The 16,795-nt window shown below is 46.4% G+C and overlaps 1 protein-coding gene across 2 annotated transcripts in view; it reads left to right on the top strand.

The window, feature by feature from the left end:
* Positions 1 to 16,795, top strand: part of MINDY2 (MINDY lysine 48 deubiquitinase 2) — a 149,858-nt gene that overhangs the window by 84,530 nt on the left and 48,533 nt on the right. For both annotated transcript variants that reach the window (XM_040342766.1, XM_040342765.1), the window contains one exon: positions 7,560 to 7,702. In XM_040342766.1, coding sequence (XP_040198700.1) covers positions 7,560 to 7,702 — 143 coding nt within the window. The remainder of the gene's footprint in view (positions 1 to 7,559; positions 7,703 to 16,795) is intronic.

The following is a 16,795-nucleotide window of genomic DNA, read 5'->3' on the forward strand; positions in this document are numbered from 1 at the left end:
TATTTTTGTCACTAATGACACTAGTACAGCGATCGAAAAAAAATCTGATTGCTGTACTAGGTGACACAGTGACAGGCAGTGAATGGGTTAATTTGGGGGGTGATCGGGGGGTGATCAGGGGGTTAAATGTGTGCCTACGTGACCTGGTGTCAGTGTAGTGTTGTGCAACTCACTGTTAGATGCTCTCTCCCTCTCGGTCTGGAACGGAAAGACCGACACGAGGGAGAGAGCAGTACTTCCCCTGCCAATGTTTACAAAACATTGCCAGGGGAAGACAACCATTGGTTAGAGCGATCACCAGGTCCAGGCCAGATTTTATTGGCCTGGACCTGGTGATTGATCAGTTCTGCATCGAATCTGATCATCGGGAACGGCGGGGGGGCGCGCGCGCCCCATCGCCGTTCACGCGCCGGACGTCATAATACGTGATCTCGCCCAGGAGAGCCACCTTGTGGACGTATTATGACGGTGCGCGGTCGGCAAGTGGTTAAAAAGGTCAAAAGCATGGATAGGGGAGGTGGCGGCACCCGTGTGCCCTTAATAGAGGAGCTGCCCCTGTTTTAAAAGAATCCTTCAGAACCAACAGAAGAATAAACCCAGACATTTTCTTTATCGTACATCACGGGACACAGAGCAGCATAGCCATTACATATGGGTTATATAGTGCACCTTCAGGTGATGGACACTGGCACTCTCCGACAGGAAGTTCCCTCCCTATATAACCCCCACCCATAGTGGGAGTACCTCAGTTTTTTCGCCAGTGTCTTAGGTGTTGGTGCACATTGAAGAGCTCTGCCTATGGTTGTCCTCTGGACCAGGGCAAGCTGACCGGATCCGTCCAAGGTGCTTCATAGCCAAAGTGGACGGTACCCGGGCCCCCAGGTCCTGGAGGGGGTTTTGCCTATAACGCTTCTCCTTTGCGAGAGCTGGACTCTGGGTTCCAGGACTGGTTTCCTGCAACCAAGTAATTCCTGTTGCCAGCAGTGCTATATAGGTCCAGGAGTGTGGTGTTCCTAATCTGGACCCCGGTACCTGAAGGTCTATGACGTTACCCACGTTTTAGGGGGAAGATTGGGCCTCTTGCATTTGGCAATACCCTGCGGCGTGGAGAAGGTAAGAGGGGGCCTGCGGAACTTGGTTTGTCAGCAGGCCCCCACAGGGGACTCTGGGTTTAGCCCGATTTATGCCTCTGTGCATGGGCGCCTCATTCCACAAAGTCTGAATGACAGGATGGTTTCTATGTACCCATTAATGCTTCCCCTGGCTGGTTCTGGTAGACGGCTGCATAACCATAAGGTTTACAAAAAGAGCTGCTATTGCGCTAGGGGGGGTCACTTGTGTAGCATGGAGGCCTTACCATCCGCGCAGCTACATGGCTCCCCCGTAAGCCTGTTCGGGCGTCTCACTCCCCTGCAGCTCCACGTGTGTCTCTGCTCCTCCAGCAGCGTCCGGAACGGGCGCGCGCACGGTGTAAATAGACGCGGCGACGCTGCGTGAGGAGGCGGAGTTTTCGGGGCGGTCCCTCTTCCTGCTCTGAGAGCCTATATTAGGCTGGCAGTCGATCTGGGTCGCCGTGGGACACGGAGCAGCGGCATGTTAACTGCGTGAGAGCAGTACCTTGCGAAGGGAGAGTGACACCCGGTGGTGGATCTGGTGAAGTACACTTTTTCTATAAGGAGCCTGCGGCTCGTTTCTTGTTTAAAAGGCCGGTGTACTTGCAGCAGTCTGAGCCTTGCTACCCACGGCTCTATCCCAGATCAGCATAAAAGGTGGCTTTACTTAGCTCATTTAGTGTGAGTTACAAGCCCTTGGGGCATTGTATTGTCCATCTTTATTAGGTTATGGGAAGTTTAATAATTTAACAGCACCCTAACCTATTAATTTTTTGACACTTTTTCAAAGAGGTGTTTTTTTGTCTCTGCTGATTAAAACATTCAGTGGTGTTTAGCGGAGTACCTTGGGTTTGTATAGATGGCTCCTAAGGGCGCGGGAAGCACCAAAAATGCTAAAGCTACAAAAAAGCAGAAGGGTTCCCCATCGGGTTCGGAGGATCTTGGCCAGGCCTCTGCAGTGCCTTCCTCCCCGGACAGACCAGAGGTCGTTAGCCCAGTTGAGCCATTGGGGTTGCTAGGTGCTACGGCTGGCCCTACCCAACCAACTCCCTCCTTTGTTACGGAGGAGATGTTAGCCGCCACCTTAGGCGGATTTGAGCAAAGGATGACTGCTTTATTAGCCGCATCATTTCCCGGGAAGAAACGGACTAGGTCCCCTTCCCCTAGGGTCGACTCTCCAGATGAGGAGGTCCTTTCCCAAGAAGAAATTGATTTCTTGGCGGAGCAGGGGGATGACCCCCTGGAACAGGGTTCGGAAGAATCCACAATAGAGGAACCGTTCTCAGCCTCTCAGGCAGAGAGACTATGGATCCAGTCCCTAGCGGACATGGTACGGACAGCATTTAAATTACCCCTGCCTGAACCTCAGGCTACCGTATCTGAGGGACCTAATCTTTCAGGATTGGGCCAAACCAGATAGGATTTTTCTTCCTCCTAAGAGGTTTTCAGTTTTATATCCTTTAGAAGAAGGGTTTTCTAAAAAATGGACTGTCCCTACTGTGGACGCAGCCATTTCATGTGTCAATAAGTCCTTGACGTGTCCGGTAGACAACATTCACATGTTTAAGGATCCTGTCGATAAAAGGCTTGAAACTCTGCTAAAATCTTCCTTTGCCACCGCAGGGGCTGTAGTGCAACCAGCGGTAGCCGCCATTGGAGTATGCCAGGCATTGAAGGACCAGGCCAAACAGGTTCTAAGAGACCTTCCGGCGCAACAGGCACAGGACTTGGCTGATCTGCCTAGGGCATTATGCTTTGCCGTAGATGCCATTAAGGATTCCATCCAGCAAGCTTCTCGGTTATCCTTATTCCTGGTTCACATGAGAAGACTTTTATGGCTAAAAAATTGGTCGGCAGAGACTCCCTGTAAGAAACTCTTAACTGGGTTTTCGTTCCAGGGGGAGAGGTTGTTTGGAGATGATCTGGATAAGTATATCCAGAAGATTTCCAGTGGCAAGAGCACTCTCCTGCCTGTTAAAAAGAGGTTTCGAGGGCCAACCTTTAAGCGCCCAAACTCTCCAGGTCCAGGTCCCTCACCCTCCCGGCAGTATCGACGGCCTGCTGGCCGTTCACCCGCAAACAGACCGCAAGGGCAAGCTTCAGGTATCAAAAAACCGTGGTTTCGCAAACCAGTTAAAGCTGCCCCTAAAGCGAATCTGTGAAGGGACGCCCCCACTCTCTCGGGTGGGGGGAAGACTCCGCTTTTTCTCGGAGCTTTGGGAGGCCAGAATCTCCGACGAATGGGTTCTGTCCTCAGTGGCTCAGGGGTACAAGCTGGAGTTTTTGGGGTTTCCCCCTCCTCACTTCCAGGAGTCCAGGCTCCCAAGCGATCCAAAGAAAAGGGTCCCGCTTCTAGCAGCCCTAGATCGCCTCTTAGATCAACAAGTGATTATGGAAGTACCATCTCAGGAGCGCGGACAAGGATTTTATTCAAATCTATTTATAGTCCCAAAGCCCAACGGCGATGTAAGACCAATATTGGATCTAAAAACCCTGAACCGTTATTTAAGGGTTCGCTCCTTCCGTATGGAGTCCATTCGTTCAGTGATGGCCGCCCTACAGGGAAAAGAATTTCTCGCATCCATCGACATCAAGGATGCATACCTGCACGTGCCAATCTACCCCGGCCATTTCAGGTACCTCCGGTTTGCCTTAGGCCATCGGCATTTTCAGTTCACGGCCTTGCCCTTCGGGCTAGCCACGGCTCCCCGGGTCTTCACCAAAATTTTGGCCCCGGTGTTGGCCAACCTAAGATCCCAGGGGATCCTGGTTATGGCTTATCTAGACGATCGACTAGTCGTCGATCTTTCAGTAGCCAGCCTAAAACAGGCAGTTTGCTTAGTGGTAAATTATCTAGAATCCCTGGGTTGGGTTCTAAATCAGGACAAGTCGGCCTTGCAGCCCACAAGAAGGTTGGAGTATCTTGGGTTAATTCTAGATACTATGCAGCAGAAGGTCTTTCTTCCCCAGTCCAAGGTGGATTCTATAAAGGAATTGATCCAGGTGGTTCTAAGCAGCGCAAGGCCAACAGTTCGCCTGTGTATGCGCCTCTTGGGCAAGCTAGTGGCCACCTTCGAGGCAGTGCCCTACGCCCAGATCCACTCCCGAAAATTGCAGAAAGCAATTCTCGCAGCTTGGGACAAGAGAATCCAGGCCCTGGATCTTCCCATATCCCTGTCCTAGGCAGCCCGTCAGAGTCTGTGCTGGTGGCTGGTCCCACAAAACCTTTTGAAGGGAAGGTCGTTCTGTCCAGTTTCATGGAGGATTGTGACTACAGACGCGAGTCTTTTGGGGTGGGGCGCAGTCCTGGACGGATTGACCCAGCAAGGGAAGTGGTCAAGAGCAGAATCGATCCTGTCGATAAATGTTCTGGAGATACGAGCAATCCGGTTAGCTCTAGTTGCATGGACAGATGTATTACAGGACTCCCCTGTGAGGATACAGTCCGACAACGCCACGGCTGTGGCCTACATAAACCACCAGGGCGGCACCAGAAGTCAAGCAGCCCAGAAGGAGGTGGACCGGATCTTTGCTTGGGCAGAGTCCCATGTTCCCTGCATTTCAGCAGTGTTTATCCCCGGGGTGGACAATTGGCAGGCGGATTTCCTCAGCCGCCATCAGATGTCTCCGGGAGAATGGTCCCTCCATCCCGAGGTATTTCAGGCCATCTGCCAAAGATGGGGAGTCCCGGAGGTGGACATAATGGCCTCCAGATTCAATACGAAGTTGACCAAGTTCGTGTCACGGACAAGGGATCCATTGGCCTACGGGACGGACGCCCTAGTATGTCCTTGGCATCAGTTTGCACTGATCTACGCCTTCCCTCCGTTACGGATGCTACCCCGTCTTCTTCTCAGAATTCAGGTGGAGCACAAACCAACGATTCTAGTAGCCCCCGCGTGGCCCCGGAGGCCTTGGTACTCCTTAATAATAAGGATGGCAGTGGAAGAACCTTGGGTCCTCCCGTTAAGGCCGGACCTCCTCTCACAAGGACCGTTCTTCCATCCTGCCTTACAGGCCCTAAATTTGACGGCCTGGCGGCTGAATCCCTAATTCTTAGAAACAGGGGCCTCTCTGGCCGGGTCATTCCCACCCTGATTAATGCAAGAAAGCCAGTCTCTAGGCTTATATACTATAGGGTGTGGAAGGCTTACATTACATGGTGCGAGGCTAAGAGATGGCATCCCCGCAAGTATGTCATTGGGAGAATCTTGGAATTCCTACAATTAGGAGTAGAAAAGGGGCTGGCTATTAGCACAGTCAAAGGACAGGTCTCGGCCCTATCCATTTTCTTTCAGAGACCTCTGGCCTCTCACTCCTTAATGAAGTCTTTTTTGCAGGGGGTCATTCGGATTAACCCTCCGATTAAAGCTCCCCTATATCCTTGGGATCTAAACTTGGTTCTCTCGGCTTTGCAAAGCCAGCCCTTTGAACCGCTGTCTGAAATCCCGCTGGTCTTGTTGACTAGGAAACTAGTTTTTTTGGTTGCTATGGCTTCCGCCAGAAGGGTATCAGAACTGGCAGCCTTGTCATGCAAGACACCTTACTTGATTGTACATAAGGACAGGGTCGTTCTTCGGCCACATCCGTCCTTCCTACCGAAGGTGGTATCTAGCTTTCATTTGAATCAGGACTTAATTCTTCCGTCCTTTTTTCCTAAACCTTCTTCTAAGAAGGAGAGACTCCTGCATTCCTTAGATGTGGTTAGGGCTGTTAAGATTTATCTAAAGGCCACAGCCCAGATTCGCAAGACTGAAGTCTTATTTATTCTGCCGGAAGGACCTAAAAAAGGTCAGGCAGCGTCTAAAGCCACCATTTCCAAGTGGATTAGACAAGTGATTGTACAGGCCTACGGCCTGAAAGGTAAGAGCCCGCCCTTGTCGATCAAGGCTCATTCCACAAGAGCCGTGAGCGCCTCTTGGGCAGCGTATCACCAGGTCTCCATGGCCCAAGTCTGCAAGGCAGCGACCTGGTCGTCGGTTCATACGTTTGCTAAATTTTATCAAATGGACGTTAGGAGGAACGCTGATTCAGCCTTCGGGCAGGCGGTTCTGCAGGCCGCAGTATAAGATCCTCTTGTCCTATGGCACCCGCTGTTTTTTTCTGTGCATGGTTGTTTTCCCTCCCCTCATTTGCATTGCTTGGGGACATCCCATATGTAATGGCTATGCTGCTCTGTGTCCCGTGATGTACGATAAAGAAAAAGGGATTTTTAATAACAGCTTACCTGTAAAATCCTTTTCTTGTAGTACATCACGGGACACAGAGCTCCCACCCCTCTTTTGGGGAATTTTGGGATGCATATTGCTTGCTACAAAACTGAGGTACTCCCACTATGGGTGGGGGTTATATAGGGAGGGAACTTCCTGTCGGAGAGTGCCAGTGTCCATCACCTGAAGGTGCACTATATAACCCATATGTAATGGCTATGCTGCTCTGTGTCCCGTGATGTACTACAAGAAAAGGATTTTACAGGTAAGCTGTTATTAAAAATCCCTTTATTTACCCAGTCTTCCAGTGGGAATCTTTTGCCTAGTGGATGGCATGTAGCATTTTCAGTCCCAATAGTAATAATAGCAATAGTAGAAAGAAATGTTTGGACAGCCGCACTCTGGAACAACCCTCTTGGTTGCCTTTTATTGATAAAAGTTTTCAAACACCACACATCACAGCAAAGACAGGCATACAGCTGACGTTTCGCACTACAATCAGTGCTTACTCATAGCTATGAGTAAGCACTGATTGTAGTGCGAAACGTCAGCTGTATGCCCCTGTCTTTGCTGTGATGTGTGGTGTTTGAAAACTTTTATCAATAAAAGGCAACCAAGAGGGTTGTTCCAGAGTGCGGCTGTCCAAACATTTCTTTCTACTATTGCTTCGTGCATTGCCGGCACCTGGGTTTCTCTGAGAGGATAGGGATTCATCCACATACCCTATTGGAGCGGTGACTATCTTCTCAGTAATAATAGCAACATATCAGCGCTAAGCCCTAAATTGCGGAATGACACAGAACGGTCACCTGTGCACCTGCAGGTACATCATCAGCCCAGGAGGGGGCAATGGAGTGCAATGGAAGATACATCCTTTACTCATGTCTGCAGAATAGACCGTGGCAAAACATGGGAGCCTAGTTCAGTAGCCCCTGAGGTCTTCAAAAGTACAGTACATATAGAAATGTTTGGTAAATTTATCAACCTGAGACCTTCCAGATGTTGCCTATGTGAGTCACCGATTTTCCAAAAAGAGTCTTGGCAACTAGGGTATCTAATTTTAATCTAGCAAGAGATAAAGTTTTCATCAGTGAGACACTAACCCACTGGGGAAGAGTGTGGGGGGTGCCTTTAATCTGTTTGTCTAAATGTGTTACATTTCAAGTTGCAGATATAAAGATATTTCAAATGTTTACTGTGAACTGATCTAATTATTGCATTGCTCATTCTCTTTCAGGCTATGTAGCTGAACAGTTTTTAAATGGCACAGCCACACAGCTGACTTTCCACGGGCTAAGTGAGCTGACGTCAACCCTTCAGGAGGGAGAGCTATGTGTATTCTTCAGGAACAATCATTTTAGCACTATGACCAAATATAAGGTAGGACTTTTATATTGTTTTATTGCAGTAGATATGGTCTAACAAGTTAAATGGTGTGCACTTAAAGGCAAGCTATATAGAATTTGGGTCAATTATATTTATATTGTTTTTTTTTTTTTTTCTTTAAACACTTTTAATACATGCCAAAAGATTTCCAGGGCATTATGGGTTATCTACAGAGACACTACAACAAATAACTGTCTGTCTCTGAATCACTCGAAAGAGTCTTTCAGTACTGTGTGCAAATTGCAACTGGAAATATTGATCTCTGTCAGGGCCGGCCCTATCCTTGGGTCCCAAGGGGTCCATAGCACCCAGGCAGCACTTTAAGAGGGGCAGCAAGTTGAACCACGATTGCCACTCCTTCTCTTCTATTTACCCAGCAAATTGACGACCAAGATTTACAGCAGTTTTGTTTGTCATTAAGACAACTGCTACCTGGGCCGCTCTGCCTGCCTCTATACTACCCTAGCCCACATCCCTTGGAATTGAATATAATGGTATGTCATAATTTTGCATATAGATAAGATTGTATGTAAATCTGACTTACTAATGAATTACGTTTTAGTTTTAATTATCATGATATAAAAAAAATGGATGTGGGGGCCTTTTGGTGGGCATGTGTTTTTTTGTGGAACCAGGCAGCACAATGTCTTGAGCTAGTCCTGATCTCTGTGAAGATTTTTTTTTTCAACAGGAGATGATATTTCAACAAGTGAAAAGGAGTGGAAAGCTTGAAAAAAGTTAAATTGTTACGGTATAGATCATATTTAACTGCCAAAAGAAAACATATTGTCTTTATTGTGCATTAAGAGACACCAGCATTATTAGACTGTCAGGCAGGGACACCCGCCCATTAGGGGCGCCGCCCCCCCTCTCCTCGCTACCCCCTGTATGCATAATGGTTAGATTCATGCATACCATAAATCTATCCACTGCCACTGCGGACGCCCCCTATTCATGGCCCCTTTTGGGTCACTGGGCATATGAATTACAGCGGCCAGTTATTTTTTTTTAACCACTTCCACACAGGGCACTTTATACACTGATGATGGGCACTGATAGGTGGCACTGATATGCAGCACGGATGGGCACGGATAGGCGGCATGGATGGGCACGGATAGGCGGCATGGATGGGCACTGATAGGCGGCATGGATGGGCACAGATAGGTGGCATGGATGGGCATTGATAGGCGGCGTGGATGGGCACGGGTGGGCACTGATAGGTGGCACGAATGGGCACTGATAGGTGGCACGGATGGGCACTGATAGACTAATGTGTTGTACTAATGGATGCCAATCAGTGCCAAACAATAATGCCTTCCAATCAGTGATGCTCATTATGGGCACTGATTGGCATCCATTGTGAGCATTGTTTCACCATTGTTTCACTATAAAAGGGAACACACAATCAATGACGGCGCCACAGTGAAGAATGGGGAAGCTGTGTTTACACACAGCTCTCTCCGTTCTTCAGCTCCGGGGACCGATCGCGGGACTCCAGCGGCGATCGGGTCCCGTGGTCACGGAGCTTCGGACTGGGTCGCGGGCACGCGCCTGCGACCCACGGCTGGGCACTTAAAGAGGACGTACCTGTTTGTGCTTGTGCCCAGCCGTGCCATTCTGCCGACGTATATGTGCAGGAGGCGGTCCTTAAGTGGTTAATGTTGATAAATGTAAAGTTATGCACTTGGGGGCTAAGAATATGCATGCATCATACATACTAGGGGGAGTACAACTGGAGGGATTCATAGTGGAGAAGGATCTGGGGGTTTTGGTAGATCATAAGCTCCATAATGGCATGCAATGCCAAGCTGCAGTTTCCAAAGCAAGCAAAGTCCTTTCTTGTATTAAGAGAGGTATGGACTCCAGAGAGAGAGATATCATTTTTCCTCATTAGTAAGACCTCATCTGAAATATGCAGTTTAGTTTTGGGCTCCAGTTCTCAAGAAGGATATAGGGGAACTGGAGAAAGTGCAGAGAAGGGCAACCAAACTGATAAGAGGCATGGAGGAGCTCAGCTATGAGAAAAGATTAGATGAACTGAATTTATTCACTCTTGAGAAGAGGAGATTAAGGGGGGATATGATCAACATGTACAAATATATAAGCGGTCCATATAGTGAACTTGGTGTTGAGTTATCATTTTACGGTCAACACTGAGGACAAGGGGGCACTCTTTACGTCTAGAGGAAAAGAGATTTCACCTCCAAATACGGAAAAGGTTTCTTCACAGTAAGAGCTGTGAAAATGTGGAATAGACTCCCTCCAGAGGTGGTTCTGGCCAGCTCAGTAAAGTGCTTTAAGAAAGGCATGGATACTTTCCTAAATGTACATAATATAACTGGGTACTGACATTAATAGGTAATGTGGATCTGGGGAATATCCGATTGCCTCTCGGGGGATCAGAAAGGATTTTTTTCCCCTGCTGTAGCAAATTGGATCATGCTTTGCTGTTTTTTTTTGCCTTCCTCTGGATCAACTGTGGATATAGAATTGGGTATGTGGTTGTACGATATTATTATTATTATTTTATTTCTTATGGTTGAACTTGATGGACTTGTGTCTTTTTTCAACCTGACCAACTATGTAACATCCACAAGGTTGTACTGTGATAAGGGGCCCAAATCGGGGGCTTTATATGTGACAAATGTAATGTGGGTATGGTTGGTTGAGCCCACAAGAACTATGTACCTGCCCTCAGGGTTAGCAATTTGCTACATGAGAAATGGACCGAGTTACGAAAAGCTATTGGTTTTTCTTGCTGCGTTGTGTTGGCAGAGTTTGCTTAAAATTGAGGGTTAAGAAGTTGTGACAGGAGACCAGAAAAAACTACTGGTTGTGTCCAGGTTGGGAGATATTTGTCCCGAATTCAAGCAGTATACAGACTTTTTCTTTTTGTGCTGTTTAGTGAGCTTGCTTGGTGGGTTAACAAGCCCAACTAAAGCAGGAAACAAAGATTGCCGCTCCAGCCCTTCAGCTCTATACCGGAACACCTGCCCTAATATAACTTACAGGTGCTGGCTCTGCACAAGCTTGAGGAAAGAAAAAGATCCTGGACGGCCACCAGGATCTTTTTCTTTCCCCAGCTGAAGCAGGTCTGAGTACTCTGTTCTGTGTTTATTGTATTATTTTTAGTGCCGTTTTGAAGCCTGTGCGAACACTGACTTTATAAATTAACAGTGCTTCTGTTTTACCAAGATCCTGCTGTCTGCTGTGCTTTTTACCCATACTGTGAACTCATCCAGGGAGTCGCACACAGCCCACTCCTAAACTAATTCCTCACAAAGCATGTAAGTACCTTGGGACCAAGCTCTACTGAAAATGGGTCTCCTGCAAGTAAACCACATCAGAGTAGCGAGACTGAAAAGAGTGGAAAGCTTTCACTAATTTTTTCGATTGGTGTGGGAAATCAGAGTTAAGGACACTAAAATGGGTGTGCGAAAAAAAGTGAAAAAAGTGGGGGGTGGGGTTGGAGAGAGAGGGAGGGCTAAGGGAAAAAAGAGGAAGAAGGGGCAAGGGGGGTTGAAGAAAAAGCTCTATTTGTGGGGAAAATACATACATTTTGTTTGGGTACAACTTCGCCCGACCACGCAATTGTCAGTTAAAGCGATGCAGTGCCGGATCGCAAAAAATGGCCTGGCCATTAAGGGGGTAAATCCTTCCAGGGCTGAAGTGGTTAAACATTTGCACTATGTCTTATCAGACAGGAGACAGTATATTATGGAAAATTATAGGTTTTTGGAGTAGCATGTAATGCTACAAACACTAAAAAAAAAAAAATAATGAGAAGTCAAGTAATATTTAAAATGTAATTCGCATGCTGAGAGGTGAGGTAAAATAAGGAACCAGGGAAGGTAAAATATAAGCAGATGGAACTTCAGATTTGATTATACAAGGTGTGTTAAGTGATCACAAAGTGCTCCTGACATTCATTGTTATTCTACACTTTAAAAATGGTGTTCCCTCCAAGGGCACACAGAAAACAATTGAGCAAGGGGGCATGTTTAGTGCCCACAGCATGGGATTGTGGCTATCCCAGGTTTGCAGTTAAGGACAATAGGGTTAATAGGAATTTGTGGTATGTGAGGTATTTGGGCGGGAAGTTCATGCTCCTGGAGCTGGGGGAACAGGTGTCTTTGGGCGGGAACATCAGAGGGATGCATGACTCATCCTCACTTACCAGAGGGTATAAAAACCCCCTCCCTCAGAGGCAGTCAGGCACTTTACCTGAAAACTGAAGAGCTCCGGTCCAAGATGAGCCTGTTGGAGTCTGAAGCGATGCGGTCGTTGGTGCGGAGGATGCTGGAGAGAGCTGAGAATAAAGGCGGAGAAGAGTGGCTGGAAAAATGCCTGTCGGGCATAGGTGAACCAGCAGCGGTGGAGCAGAGCGAAGACGTCCGGGAGGTGTATGCTGTCGGCCTGGAAGAAGGTGAAGTATCATCACCGCGCGGGCCGCCCCCCCTCGATGTGCGCTCTCTTCCTTCCCGCAGGTCTCAACGGAATCGTCCGCCGGAGCGTCCGGTAACTTCAGCGGCAGCTAGCGTGACGCCGGGATTCCGCTCGGAGGAGGAGGTCGGGAGTGACGTCAGAGCCGGCGAAACTGCACGGAAAGCAACGAAGAAGCGCAAGAATGTTTCTCCGTCCCCAGGGCGGGGGAGAGGAGGAAGGAACAAACCCCAAACATCCCCACCTAGGGGAAAGAATGTGTCCTTATCTTCACAGGTTGGAAGGAGCACAGCGGGACCAGCAGCTTCGCATGTCTCCAGGCTGGATCAGCTGGGTGCGGCGAGAGCAGACGAAAGACAGGACGGGAGGTCTAGTCAGGCGGCAGCTACTGCAAGTACTCCTGCGCCCCCTGCTGGTGAGTCATCAGAATGCAGTTTAATTTCTAAACTATTGCAAAAGATTGACAAGTTAACTGACTCTTTGAAGCCAGTGGCAATGAATGCTAATTCAGCTGCAAGTGTTTGGAGTGATTTGAACACAAACACTTGCGAAGTTAGAGAAAATTTGAAAAGTAATATTCCTGATAACTGTTTTAAAGAAGTCTTACAATGCGAGATCTCGCCGTTAGGATTTCATCTGTCCTTAAATGTGAAGGAAAAAATTTGGAACAATGACTTCATTGATTTGATGTCATTGCTCCCTAATAATAAAGATTTTTCTTCAAGAAGTGATAAAAAACTGGAGGAGGATGAGAGACGGCGTGTCGCACCTAGATCTTTTTACAACTGGCTACAAGCCTTTTGTATTTTTTCGGCAGTGTTGGGAGAAAAATTTCCCGAAAAATGTAGCGGTCTCTTCCAGCATTTAGAGCACATATTAGAAGCGTATAGGAATTTCGGCGGATTTGGCTGGTATAATTACGATGAGTCGTTTCGCCAGAAGCTGGCGGTCTATAAAAATCTACGATGGGGTATGAAAGACGTGGGGTTGTGGCTAAATCTCATACTGCCACAAAAACCAGTCTTTACAAAAAATCAACCGAACGTTACCCAAACGAATTCGTCCGCTATGTACAAGAAAGGAATATGCTATGCCTTTAACGAGTCGCAATGCCGCTGGGCGGCATCGTGCAGGTATAGGCATGAATGTTCTTTTTGTTTCGGCCCACATCCGGTCGTGAAGTGTTTTAAAAGAAATTTTCAACAAAAAGACGGTCCCAAAGGTGCGAACCCCAGTGAAGCTGGAAAAAATGTTTCCATGGCTTCTGCTCTACCCCGACAAGGAGAGAGCGGAAGTTTTAATTAAAGGCTTCTCCTCGGGTTTCACTTTACCAAAATTTGGGGGATCAGGTTGCAAGGCAGTGAGCAATCTAAAATCGGTATGGCAAAATGAGCAAGTTGTGAGGGAGAAATTGTGGCAGGAAATTTCGGCTGGGCGTATCGCTGGCCCGTTTAATTCCCCTCCGTTTAAGGATTTTCGGGTATCTCCTTTAGGCCTCATTCCTAAGAAGGAACCTAACTCCTTTCGATTAATCCACCACCTATCTTACCCTAAAGGAAAGTCGTTAAACGACGAAATCGACCCGTCTTCGGCTTCAGTGTCTTACGCAACCTTTGACGACGCGGTAAGGATTATAAAAAGATTTGGGTTGGGCGCTTTATTAGCAAAAACCGATATTCAATCAGCATTTAGGTTGCTGCCTATCGCGCCTGAAGCTTTTTGCTCCCTTGGTTTTTGTTTTGAGGAAAAATATTTTTATGATATGTGCCTTCCAATGGGTTGCTCACTGTCTTGCCATTATTTTGAGTTATTTGCATCTTTTTTACAATGGGTAATTATTCGTGAATCAGGTAGTGAAGGAATCACCCACTACCTGGATGATTTCCTGTTCATAGGACCTCCGGACTCCCCTATCTGTGGTTTAGTACTAAATCTTTTCTTAGCGATTGCAGAATACTTCGGTATTCCGATCGCAAAAGAAAAAACCGTTTTGCCAGTAACAAGGTTAGTTTTTCTGGGTATAAGCATCGACACTGAGTTATTTCAATTTCAACTTCCTTTGGAAAAAATAGTGCACATGCAGCAGACGATCTGTTGTCTGTTGCGTAAGAGAAAGGTGATTTTAAAGGAGCTACAGTCTTTTCTCGGTCATTTAGCCTTCGCATCTAGGGTCATGCCTGTGGGCAGAATTTTTTCTAGGAGATTGGCGTTGGCGTCGGCAGGTTTAAAATCACCTTTCTCCCACATATGCCTTACCACTGAATTGAAAGATGACCTACTAGTGTGGTCCCAATTTTTGGAGGATTATAATGGCCGTACAATGTTTCAAGAGGAATTCATTTTTGCAGCGGACATGCATTTGTTCACAGATGCCGCTGGATCAATTGGTTTCGCGGCAATCTGGAAAACGCACTGGTGCTATGGGTCTTGGCCCCCTTTTTGGGTGCAGTGTAGAGCGACAAGGAACATTGTTTTGTTGGAGCTCTTCCCTATAGTTGTGGCATTTGAACTGTGGGGAAGTAGTTTCGCCAACAAAAGAATTTTAATACACTCTGACAATAAAGGAGTTTTATTTGCCATAAATTGTTTATCATCAAAATCTGAGCAAGTAATAAAACTTTTACGGTATTTTGTCCTGTTGTGTTTAAGATATAATATTTGGGTGAAGGTAAAACATGTGCCGGGTAAAGAGAATTTAGTGGCCGATGCGTTATCTCGTTCCCAGATCTCCAGGTTCAGACTGCTTTTTCCAGAAGCGGATGCGGTAGGTTTCGTTTGTCCAAGCCACTTGTGGGAATTGATTTAACGCCAGTCTTAGAATCAATTAAACAGTCGGTGCTTCCTAGGACATGGACGGAGTACTCTATGGCATGGAAGAAATGGCTATTGTTTAATGATAGTTTGGGCTGTTCAGGTTTGTTGCCCTCGGAGAACACAGTGTTAGCTTTCCTGAGCTCTCTGATGGAGGGAGGTTTTTCCTTTAACCATATCAATAAAACGATGGTGGGTATTTCTTTCTTTTTCAAAATGAATGGTTTACCAGTGTGTAACAGCTTTTTCTCAGTACGTCAAGCTTTGAAGGGTTACAGAAGGTTGAATTTTAAGCCGGATTCACGCAGACCAATCTCCGTCGAGATTTTAAAAAAGATTTGCGCTGCCACGGTTTTTATATGTTCTTCGGAATATGAGGCGTTATTATTCCGGACAGCTTTTATTTTAATTTTCTTTGCGGCGTTGCGAATGTCCGAGTTAGTCCCTGCAAATAAGCAGGGCGTAACAGGCCTTAAGCAGGGGGAGGTTTTCATAGACGGAGATAAAGTGCGTATCTTTATCTGCAAATCTAAGACTGACGTGCTGGGAAGAGGTCATTGGCTCTCGCTGAATGCCTGTGGTGATGCTAATATTTGCCCGTTATTAATAGTTGAAAAATACTTGAGTTCAAGGCCTCAGTGTGCGGGTAGTTTCTTGGTTCATCAGAATCACTTACCGCTAACAAAATTTCAGTTTTCAGCAATTTTTAATAAATGCTTGGCATACCTCAGTCTCTCTCACTTGAAATTTTCCTCGCACTCTTTCAGAATTGGCGCCGCAACTGAGGCAGCCAGAATGGGCCTTGACAATGGTGTTATAAAGAGTCTGGGAAGGTGGGAATCCGATAGGTTTAATTTGTATGTTCGCCCTAACCTATCTGTTTAATTTTTAGGTCTCAATAGAATTGTCTGGATATTTGGACATTCGTTTGTGCACTGGGCACATAGAAGGGCATGTTTGAGATGTTATTCTGCCAATTTATCTTTTCCTCCTGAAGTTTGTCAGATTTGGTGGAAAGGTATTCGGGGATTACAGTGGAAAAATTTGTTGGTACAAATTTTCAAGTTGGTGGAAAGTTGGCCCTCCCCAGATGTAATAATTATACATGGGGGTGGCAATGATGTGGGAAAACAGTCCACGTTAGAGTTGTTACTGTTGTTTAAAAATGATTTCCATTTATTGCAAAAACATTTTCCCAAGGCGAGATTGATCTTTTCAGAGATAGTCCCTAGATTGATTTGGTTGTCTGCCGGGAAACAAAGAAATTTGGAGAAAATAAGGAGAAGGATTAATCACTCCATGGAAAAATTTATGCCGAAGCTGGGAGGTTTTTCTTTTAGGCATACGGAATTGGAAGGAGGTTTTCCAGGCTTATATAGACAAGACGGTATCCACTTGTCGGATGTAGGCCTGGATATTTTTAATTTAAATATCCAAACCATGATCGAGAAGGCCGCGGTTTTGGGGTAGCCTTGTTTTGTTCGTTAAACAAAACAGGCTAGGTGGGGACTTTTTGTTTAATATCTTTATTTATGGTACTCGCTCGAGTCCTAAGACTGAGTGAGATTTGAAATATTTGAAAATAATTTAAGTTTTAATTATTTATTTATTTATTGATGGAAGTTAATAAAGATAAGTTTTAATTTTATATATTTGATGTTTGTAGAATATTTACACCAATAAAGGTGCCGCGGCCAATTTTATCACCATCTTTGATGGTCTTGGTTTGGAGTAATTTATTATTATTAGTATTTATTTAGATTAAGTGTTGGTATAGCCTACATTCCCATGAGCAAGGGGGCATGTTTAGTGCCCACAGCATGGGATTGTGGC

This window comes from Rana temporaria, chromosome 3, assembly GCF_905171775.1.
Source record: "Rana temporaria chromosome 3, aRanTem1.1, whole genome shotgun sequence".
In the NCBI taxonomy this organism is placed as follows: Eukaryota; Metazoa; Chordata; class Amphibia; order Anura; family Ranidae; genus Rana; species Rana temporaria.